General features: G+C 53.5%; 2 protein-coding genes across 2 annotated transcripts in view; one reads left to right on the forward strand and one right to left on the reverse strand.

Annotated features, from left to right (window-relative positions):
• Window positions 1-1095: 1095 nt before the first annotated feature.
• Window positions 1096-10310, forward strand: part of GRM2 (glutamate metabotropic receptor 2) — a 58963-nt gene continuing 49748 nt past the window's right edge. The window contains exon 1 of the mRNA XM_019510329.1: window positions 1096-1702. Coding sequence (XP_019365874.1) covers window positions 1232-1702 — 471 coding nt within the window. The 5' untranslated portion in view covers window positions 1096-1231. The remainder of the gene's footprint in view (window positions 1703-10310) is intronic.
• IQCF6 (IQ motif containing F6) overlaps window positions 8824-10310 on the reverse strand; it is a 7929-nt gene continuing 6442 nt past the window's right edge. Inside the window, exon 3 of the mRNA XM_019510327.1 lies at window positions 8824-9293. Coding sequence (XP_019365872.1) covers window positions 8877-9293 — 417 coding nt within the window. The 3' untranslated portion in view covers window positions 8824-8876. The remainder of the gene's footprint in view (window positions 9294-10310) is intronic.

Here is a 10310-nt window from a genome sequence, read left to right on the forward strand (position 1 = left end):
AGTGGAAGGAGCCAAGGCAGCTGTCTGCCCCTGGCAGGGCACTGAGAGGGATGTGGTTAGGATGCTGCTGCACTCCAGCAAAGCCTGGCTGCCACTATGGCCTGTGGGGATCTGTTACCAGTCAGCATCAGTTAGAGCAGCCCTGAGGCTGCTCTGATTTGCATTAAATGGCAAGTTGGTCTCATGCAGCCTCCGTGGCTGGCAAAGCAGAAAGGCACTTTTGCCTTCCCTTGGGCCCAGTGTTGAGCCCAGCCTGGCTAAACTCAAGGATGGGGGCTTGTGCCTCTATCCATCTACCTGTATTTGTCTGCCTCCAGCTTGCGCTTTCTCTGGTGTCTAGGATGTACCAGTTTGGTGCGGGGACTGTCATGATCTCTATGTTCTGACCTCACCCTTGCCCTTTCTGCAGAGAGCTAAGCAGAGCTCCTTTCTAGTGATGGGCAGGACAGATGCCACAACCCCAAGGAGATTGTCTGTCAGTGGTGGAGTCACATATCCAATCCACATATCCCTGCTCCCCAGGTGCCTCTAACAGAGAGAACAGAACCCCAGGCCTGGGGCAGCCTTTGATCTGGATGTCCCCAAGGGATGCTGAGAAATGAGGAACAGGAGTGTACAGAGGGGGAAAGCAGCAGTGCCAGAATGCTGTGAGGAGGCTGGTGAAGGCTTTGGGCTCTTCTGGGTTCCTGTGCTCATATACATGTTTGCAGCTGAGTGCTGTATATGGGAAGCAGCTTGGATCCACCTTGGGCCCTAGATGTAGAGTCTCCATGGATCCCTCAAGCAGCCATTCCTGTCCTTGTTCTGTATAGGGAGGAGGAGCTGGTGGTCTAAGAGACAGGGGGCTGTTAGAGCACTGCTAGGGGGTCTGATCCATGGACATGGAGCAGTCAGGCCAAGCCTGGGGCACAGCTGTGCTGATTCCCTGTTTATGTGCTGTCAAGAGGCTGATTATTGTTGATGCTGGTGGCGTGGTCCTAGGTCCCAGGTGGGAGTGAGCCCACCACCCATCACTGTCACAAACTCGGGGCAGAACCCAGCAGCTCTCTCTGGATGGGTTGCACTGATTCCCTCCTCCCTCTGCCTCTGCAGGTGCTGAACGCTCCCCTTCTCCCCACGGGCAGCACTATCTGTGCCCCGCCAGCCCATAGTTGGACATCGGGCACCATCGCTCTGGGAAGTGCTGCCTGGTGGTTCGGCGTGGACCTTGCTGCCCCCTGGTGGCAGGGCCATGGCACTCTTTGCTGCCTCGTGGGTCTGGCTACTCCACGCAGCCATGTGCCTTGCCAACAGCCAGAACCCCAGCTACAGCACGGCCGCCAAGAAGGAGATCAGCATGGAGGGAGACCTGGTCATTGGGGGGCTCTTTCCAGTCCACGAGAAAGGCAGGGCCAGCGAGGACTGCGGCAAGATCAATGAGCACCGGGGAATCCAGCGCCTCGAGGCCATGCTCTTTGCCCTGGATGAAATCAACAAGGACCCCAGCATCCTGCCGGGGGTCACGCTTGGGGCCCACATCCTGGATACCTGCTCCAAGGACACCTATGCCCTGGAGCAGTCCCTGGATTTTGTCCGCGCCTCCCTGACCAGAGTGGACGGCTCAGAGCACATTTGTCCTGATGGCTCCTATGCCATCCATGATGACGTGCCGACAGCAATCACTGGGGTCATCGGGGGCTCCTACAGTGATGTCTCCATCCAGGTACCATGAGTACAGAGGGGACCTTGGGCATGGGGCAGTCAGGGGGTAGAGACCTCTGGACACCTGCACTAGCAGATGAGGGAGAGAATCAGTCTTCTGCGACAGGGCTGAACCCAGTTTCTACTGGCAGAAAAGAAAAGTCATTACAGTTTGACAGTGGAGGGGTAGGCTATAGTATGTGAAATGAATTGAATGGGTCTTAGCCCAGATTGTAGCCAAGACAGCACAAAGCCTTCAGCAGAGTGATGAAGGACTAGATAGCCCACAGAGATCTGCCCATCTGCCTTCCCACTCCTACTGGGTTATTCAAGGTCAGATGTGGAGTATGGGGGGTGCGGGTCTTGCCCTGTTGCTGTCTATTCTGTATCTCTTCTCTGTATAGTCCCTAGGGCTGTCAGTCCCCACCTTACAGCAGCATTAGGTTCACTGCAATTAAATAAAGAACCAGGAATGCCTGTTGCTTGGTTTTGACAGTATGATCTACCTTGGGGTTACAGCTCTCAGCAGAATCATGATCCAGTGCTGGGGCTGCCATGACCCTGCCCTGACCTGCTCTGCCTGTCTCAGAGCCTCCTAGCAAGATGGGAAGGTGTAGGGAGGAAGCCATAGTATGGAAACAGCTGAGAAGCAGTGACCCAACCCATCCTCCTGCACTGACTTCTCTGGGCCAAAGCCTGCTGCAGTGTACAGACTCTGCAAACCATGGCATGAGTCAGGACCAAAACTGACCCTAAATCATTCCATGTCTTCATGGAGGATGTTGGCACTGCTTCGCTTGGCATTTCATTGCAAACCTAGAACCTCTGGGACAGGCATGTTGTTTGACTGGCATTGCACCTCTACCTTGCTTCAGTGTATTATTGGATATTGAATGATATGGAAGAGCTGCTTCTGAACAAGCCCACTGGTTAACCAAGTGGCATGCAGATTTTCAGCCTGCTGCCTCTCAGATGCCACTGGTTGGATAGTGGCCATGGAGACAGCTGAGGGCAGGATTTGCCAGAGCTGTGTACCAGAGCAATGTGGCTCTGTAAATATCCCATCCATCCAAAAGCTATTGTCTTCACAGACACATGCTTGAGGAGTCTCAGGCCAGTGCATGGGTGGTTATTATGTGATGGCAAGTCTGTGAGCAGCACCCTCTGGACAGCTTTTCCTTAACTTTAGAGAGTATCACCAGGGGTTTTCCTCTGCAAGTCATAACCCCAAAACAGCTGCCAGCTAGCAGTTTGGCATTCGAGGCTTTCTCCTGCCTCTGCAGCTCCACCACAACCAGTGTGCTCAGGCCCTTGCTCCCAGTCCTGCTCAGACCCCAGGTGTATACCATCAGCTCTCCCATCCTTGGGTGTCTTCACTCAAGTGCTGGAGACCTGGTCAGAGCATGGGTCTTGGGTGCAACTGAGACTCCATTGAGTCCAGGTTGGGTCATGGGGGTGCAGGGTTGACTGATACCCCTCATTGTGGGTAGGATGGGAGCAGAGGTGGAGGAGCAAGGTCTGCTAGGTGGGCAGCCCTTTGTAATCAGTTAGGTCAGGGGCGGGCAGTTATTTTGGACGGAGGGCCACTTACTGGGTTTTGGCAAGCCATGGAGGGCAGCATGATAGGCAGCCAGGGGCAGATAAATATTAATTTTCTAAATTTTTTAGGGGTCCTGTGGGCCGGATAGAATGGCCTGGCGGGCCGCATCTGGCCCCCAGGCCGCATTTTGCCTGCCCCTGAGTTAGGCTGCCACAGCTGAGCAGAGGAAGGAGCATGAAGGTGAAGGGAAGTAGAAAGAACACAAGGATCCAGATAATAACTGTGCTGCAGCGCACAGTCAGAGCTTGCTCACCCAGGCTGCTGTGAGAGGTGGCCATGGCATGCCATCATTACAGGTGCCTCCCTCCTCAGAGCACTGCTTGGTCTAACATGCAATCTTCAGCTCCTGTAATATCAGTGTTCAGAAAGAGCCTGTCACTTCCAGGGCATATCATGTGTGCAGTGTAATAGAGCAATGCCATGGAGCTGGGAATGGTGCTTCTCCAGGGGTGGAGAGAGATGCAGCTTCTAGGGCTGGCATTTCCCCTGTGCCCCGTCAGGAGCCTTTGCATACATCCAGTCCATCATGGTAGCCTCCTTTTGTTCTCCACCACTGGCTGTGAATAGCAATTGATCACTGTGGGGGACTGGCAAATCTGTAGCTCTTCCATGGCCCTGGAGACTGAAGCCTCCTAAATACAGACCCGGGACTACCTGGACAGCAACAGCACAGGCAGCAGATATGCTGCCCACCAGCATGCCTCCAGCCTAACCTGGAGGCCCAGTCTCCATGGCCTGCTTGGCCTCCAACCTCTGTGCATGGAGAGCAATTAGTTACACTTGTGGCAATGACTTTTGCAATGATGGATCTAGCAGCTCTCCACAAGGAATTGCACTGAACAGAAGGTGACTGATGGGGGAGGCATGTCCGAACTGCCCTGTGTCCTCACTGCTTGAGCCTCAACTGTCCTGGCTGCCCGAGGGTGGCTGATGGGATTGCAATCCCTCTGCCCACAGGATTGCTCTAGGCTCTGAGACTCTGCAGTTAAACCAACGCTCCACTGAACGAAACTGCAGTGGCAAGAAACAGCTGTGTCCCTCGTGTGTGTCCAGTGCTTTACAGGGACCTGTGGGTTAGGGCCATGGGTTGTATGGGACCATGGAGTGGAAACAGTAGGAGAGTCTGTCATGAAGTAGAGGCTGGTTCACTAAGGATAAATGATGGAAGCCCAGAGGACCTGCAAGGCCCAGGGGCAGTAAAGAAAAGCAAGTGAGATGTGGGCAGGTTGTGAGGTGAAAACAGCACCAGTGGGGGCTGAGCCACATTCTTTTGTATCCCGGAGAGGATGACACGGCACATGCTGTGGGCCTATAGCAGGTACACTCAGACCTCGGGGGATGTGGCTTGTGGAGGGGTAGTTATACCAGATACACTCAGATGACAGGGGTAAGGATGGGGCCCATGGTGAGGGGGCATTGCAGATACACTCAGCCCCCTAGGCCCCAAGAACAACTGTAGCAAACACTCCCCTAGGGAACACCAAACACCTTTCAGCCCTGTAAGGTGCCCTGGCCTGCTGCAGCTCCCTCATGCTCTCTGAGCCCCCCCCCCTTGCCGCGGTGCTGACGCTAATCACAGCCTGACTCCTCTACCTGCATGGGGCGGGTGTAACCTTTTTATAGCCCAGCTGCTGTTTGCTTTCACCAGCCTCTTCCAGAGGCTTCCATCCCATGGAGAGGGCCAGGCATGCAGGCTAACGGGGTGCTGGGCCCCAGGCATTCAATTGCGTGTGGTTCCTGAGTGACAGGGTAATTAGCTGCTGCTCCCGAGAACCTCCGCAGCTGTATTAATGCCATAATGAATGCAAATTAATATATCATTAGCACATAGCAAGGCTGTTACTGGGGGAGCAAGGGAACGCTCCTTGCTAACACCTCCTGCATGGCGATGCAGACCCAGCCAGCCTGTTGCCAGTGCTCCGCTGGTCTCAGGTGCTGGTCCCGTGGCTGCAAGAGCTAAGAGGAGCTTCTGATGGGAAAGGTCTCCTCTGGCTGCCGCCTTACATGGGGGTTCACTCCATCACTTCTTCAGTAGAGCCCTGAGCCACTGCTGGCACAGAGGGGAGGGGAGTGGCTTACCAGTTCCTATTCACTAGGTTCTCCCTTCCTCTGTCCCCATGTCCCCCTAATGCTCTGCTTCGTTCTGCGGCTGCCTCAGCTCTGACCCCATTGCCTGCCTGTGGGAGGGGCACCAGAGGGCCCTGGCAGCACACCTGAGACCCTGCCATCTGCTGTTCGCATCCCACGGCCCCCCCGAGCCAAACGCCGCCCCCCGCCATGGAACTGCACTGGAGCCAGCAAGATGTGGGCAGGCGGGAAGGACCAGGCCCCTGTCTGGCTAAGGGGCAAAATAAACACCGGAAAGGGCTGAAACCTTTGTTTGTGTATGACTCCCCTTCTTCCCTGGATGGGGCTGCAGGACCCTAAGCATGACTGCAGCCCTCTGGGAGGTCCCACGTCATGAGATCCCTACATCCGCCTTCCCTCCCTGCAGCGCTTGCTTGATTTACTCTGAAAATTCCCCTCCGCAGCAGATTGCAGAACAGCTGGGGCCCTCACTCTCCCTCCACTTCCAAGGCATTAGGAGGTCCCTTGGAGCCAGACGCCTGCCCCAAGGGCTGCAGAGGGAACCCCTGATCCCAAACCACTGCTTCTCTCAGAGCCAAGGGGCCCTGAAGAGGTAAGGGAAGAGCACCTTTCAAAGGGGAGAAGGAAACAGCACCAGGAGAGAGGGAAGAAGGGAGTGGGGAAGGGGGAGAAAAGAGAGGTATAGTTTGGGGAGGGGAGAACGCTGTAGGAGGCAAAGAGTCAGGGTATGGGAATAAATGATCAGCAGTGATTTCTGATTAAAATGTCATGACTACAATGCAAGTGGGTGGCAGGAAATAAAGCGATCGTTTTCTCTTTAGAGATAGGGTAGATATCTAGCTAGATGGAGAAATAGATAGCCAAGAAAGCAGTTAAGTACGTAGCTGGGCAGACAGTTATACAAAGGGGCAGGGGAGAGGCAAAATAGATAATTAGGCAGCTCATTAAAAAGATAAGGAGATCATTAGCTGTAGTGGCAGACCCTGGCCAAGCTGGAGATAGAACTGTGTGGTGGTGCTGATAACACAGAGCCAGTTATTAATAAGCCTGGGCTTTCCTAGTGCTGTGTGTGTCCCCCCCAGGCTGGAAGGCGGCCGAGTGTGTGCTCACTCACTCGCTCTCTGATTCTCTCCTGAGTCCCCTGGGCTTTGTGCACAGAACTGCAGATTTGATCCAGCTGAGACATCACATTTCAGAATTAGCACCCTCCGTGCCTGCCTGCTGTCTGTTCGCCCCCACATGGGCTGGCATCCCTCAGGTCACTGAAGGAGGCTGCCTGGAGCGAGGAGAGGCACCTGTGTCAGGGCACACACACACATGCCCTCCCCCCTTCCCCACCACCCCCGCACCTCGCTTTCCTGTTAAACAAACCAACCCCAAACACCCCCTCACTGGCAGCTGCAGCATCTGAGTCCACAATCTTGGTAGGGCTTATCAGATGAATGGCAATGCAGCTTGCACGGCTGAAGCCTGGGGCATGAAGGTGGCTTTAAACCTAGAGTCAGGGCCAACATGGCATCAACTAGAGCAGCCCCAGGGGCCCTGATAGACATCAGTCTACCAAGGGCTCCCTAGCAGTTGTGCAATAACCCTTCCTATGCACCTAGCCATTGTGCAATAATCCTTGTCATGCCCTGCTCACCTCCTGCTGCCCCTGCCTGCGGCATGCCCCATACACAGGGGCTAGGGATTGGCACAGTGTGGAGCTGGCCTTGTAGTGTAGTGGGGGGTTTCCTTGCCAGGTTCTGGTGAAGCAGTCCCAGGGCTCATGCACTGTTGGCTCTTGTGGGGGCATGTGTGAGCTTTTCCCCACTGGCCTGTGCCATCTCAGGCCTGGTACCAGTTCCTGGCTGGGAGCAGGCATAGAATGAATCCGCCACACCACATTCTCAGTTTTAACAAGCAGCCTGGAGACCCTCTTGGAGGAGCTGTCAGTGCAGAGTATTTCGGATTTGCAAAATCACGGCTAATGATGCTGCTGATGTCATCCAGAAGAGCCCTAAAGCCCTTTCACAGGCAGCCGTGCCCTGCTTTTCTCCCAGTTACATTGGGGTAAATCTGGAAGCACTCAGTAAGACTACTCCAGACTCACATCATTGTAACTGGAAGCAAAATCAGACCCTGGCTATGCAGGACTCACCCAACCATCCCTGCGGGGACACTCTCAGGTAGGGGACAGCAGCTGTTGGGAGCCAGTTATTTAGGATGCAAGGTGAAAACCATTATAGGAAGTAGCGTGGGCTATTGGATCAAGCACTGGGACTCAGGAAATGTGGAGTCTATTCTTGGCTCTGCCACTGATCTACTGGGTGACCATGGGCAAGTTACTTCCCTTCTCTGCACTCGTATCCCTTTTCCATCTGTCAAATGGGGATGCATAATGATGCCAACCTCCTTTGTAACATGCCTTTCCATCCTAACATGAAAAGCGCTGTCTAAGAGCTGGGCATTGCTGTACCCAATGAAGCCTGCTGGGGGAGAGCTAGGACAGTACAGTATATTGCGGTCCTGGCTGGAATTTAGCTTGGGTGGGGTCTAAGGCTTCCATCTCCCCTGGAAGATGGTGTTTCCAGCAGCACACAGCTGCCTAGCCTTGGGACCTTGGACCAGCACTGGTACCCAAGGAACCACTTGCTGAATCAGCAGCTGGTCTCCAATACACTTACTGTGAACATGATGCGCTGAAAAGACCACAGTGCCCCTGACACCAAGCTGAGTATCCATCCTGCCCTGATTCAGAAAGGACAGAGCAAACCACTGGTACAAAAGCAGGGTATTGTTCCTTTGTGCAGGGCACAGGGGGTCCTGTCTAAGCACATGGCCCACACTCCCTCTGCTGATCTCTATGGATCTGCTTCTGTTCACTGTTTTTGTGGAATCATTGTGGAATCTCCTTCACTGGAGAGTCCCACAAAGAGGCTGGAGAGGTAGCCGTCGGGGGTGCTTTAGCAATAACATATCTGCATCTGTGTACAGGGTTGGACTGGATGACCCTTGAGTTCACCTCTAAGTTTATGATTCTAAACATGGTGCACCCCAGAGGTGGCTGCACTGGAGCATGGGGGAGGGGATTTTCTGCTGGGTGGTATGATGTGTTGTTCCGCTGTAAAGCGAGCACAGATAGCTTTTGATGGAGGCTGGTAGATGCAGAGTGCCATGTTAGCTCTCCAGCATGCACCAAGAGACCAGCATTGTCAGCCAGCCTCTCTACCTTGGCCTGGAGTAAACAAATCTGGAACGAATTGCTGCCCCCCCTTTTCTGGTGTTAGACTCCCCATGTGACCTTTACCCCTGGATTACACCATGGCCAGGATTGTGCCTTTAGATGCCAGTCTTGCCTTTCTACTTTCAGAGGCCCCCTACTTCCTGATCTACAAGACTTTCATGAAAGCAGAACTGAGGAAAAGACTCTGAGATCATTGTCTGTCTCCCAGGGAAGGTGTCTTGGAGGGGTTTATTTCACAATCAGTGCTTGTCTTTGTAAGGAGCCTTCCCCTGTGGAGTTTCCTTAGCCAACAGCAATCTCAATGATCAAGTCCACGGCTTCATCTGCCATCTTTTTCCCAGCCCACCCCATGGACTCTCTGTGATAGACGTACTGGCGCCAGCTGTTTTGGAGGACCAGAGCTGCCCTCTGGTACTTCTTGTACTGGGTCCTGGCCAGCCACCTTCTGACCAGTGACTGCAGGAGGACTATCGCCCTTTCAGTCCTCATGTACGTCATCAACTCCTTTACCCGTCTCTCCTCCCTCTGCTTGAAGGCAACCTGGTGCCACCACCTCTGTATCACCAGCACAGATAGTGTGGCATGGTGCAGTGTTCGCCGGACCAGCTGGCCCCGCCACCATGACTGGATCGTAATGGCGGATTGGTCTCTGGGGTCCTTTTTTTCAGCAGGAGGCTCTGGAGGTGCAATCGCTTCCTCCTGTGAATAGAAGACAAAGACCTGGCCATTGCTCTGAGACAAAAGCTGTCCCTGAATATTGTCCAGATCCTCAATAAGTCAATACTCAAACATGGGAAGCAACTTGAGTTTTAACCTATCACCACCATGGGTGTTTGGTACCCCAGCTATGGGTCATCAGCAAGGGGCCTTCTGACCTAACATACAGGCTTCGATCACCTGTGTTAGAGGAAGGACTCTGTTGGTCAGTGCGAGTAGTAAGCTGCTATCTTCTTTGGGACCACTACAAGGTGATAAGATACACGCACACAGTCCCACAGGTCATACTTGTTGAACACCTTTTTGTCCAGAACTAGGTGTCCAAATAGAGATGTATCCAGGCCCATTTAAAAGTATGCCAGTAAGATCAACCCTACAACTAATCACGGCTCTGCAGAGCAAGCACCTCCTGGTTGCCAGGGAACTGTGGGACCTCCTGTTTTGGAGGAGCATTAAACAGGCATGATATACCATCCTGATGGGCTCAAAAAATGAAACAATCTCAGTGTGGTGCTGTGACTGGTTGGGTGGAGGGGTGTGATACACTGTAGTTCCTCAGCAAAGTGGGATCTCTTGACTTGGGGGTGAAGAGCTCCCTGAATGAAAGCCTTTCTCTAACTATTGAGGGGGGCTTGTGTAGTTTTCTGGTAGGTCTAGACCCACTGCACCTGCATAACAAATAGGCCTGAAAGAAAGGCTCAAATGACCTCACCAGAGCCCTTCCATTCTGCAGCGTGAGGAGTGGAAATGGAGAGAAAAAGCTCAGGTAGGAGACTGGGTCAAAGAAGGAGGGAGGTCCCTGCGTGTGATGCAGGGAAACCTGTTCCTGACACACTACACATTTAGCAACTGCTTATTCAGGTCTTCCCCACTATTGACATGGGGGAGGCTGGGGTCTGCATATTACATATGGCTTCCAGTGCCTGGGTAGCTTAAAAAGTATTACGATGAGACATGTTAGGGTCCTTCCATGCTGGCTAAAGTGCACACAACCCCCAG

Source organism: Gavialis gangeticus, unplaced genomic scaffold (assembly GCF_001723915.1).
Source record: "Gavialis gangeticus isolate Ggan-Ray unplaced genomic scaffold, GavGan_comp1, whole genome shotgun sequence".
Classification (NCBI taxonomy): domain Eukaryota; kingdom Metazoa; phylum Chordata; order Crocodylia; family Gavialidae; genus Gavialis; species Gavialis gangeticus.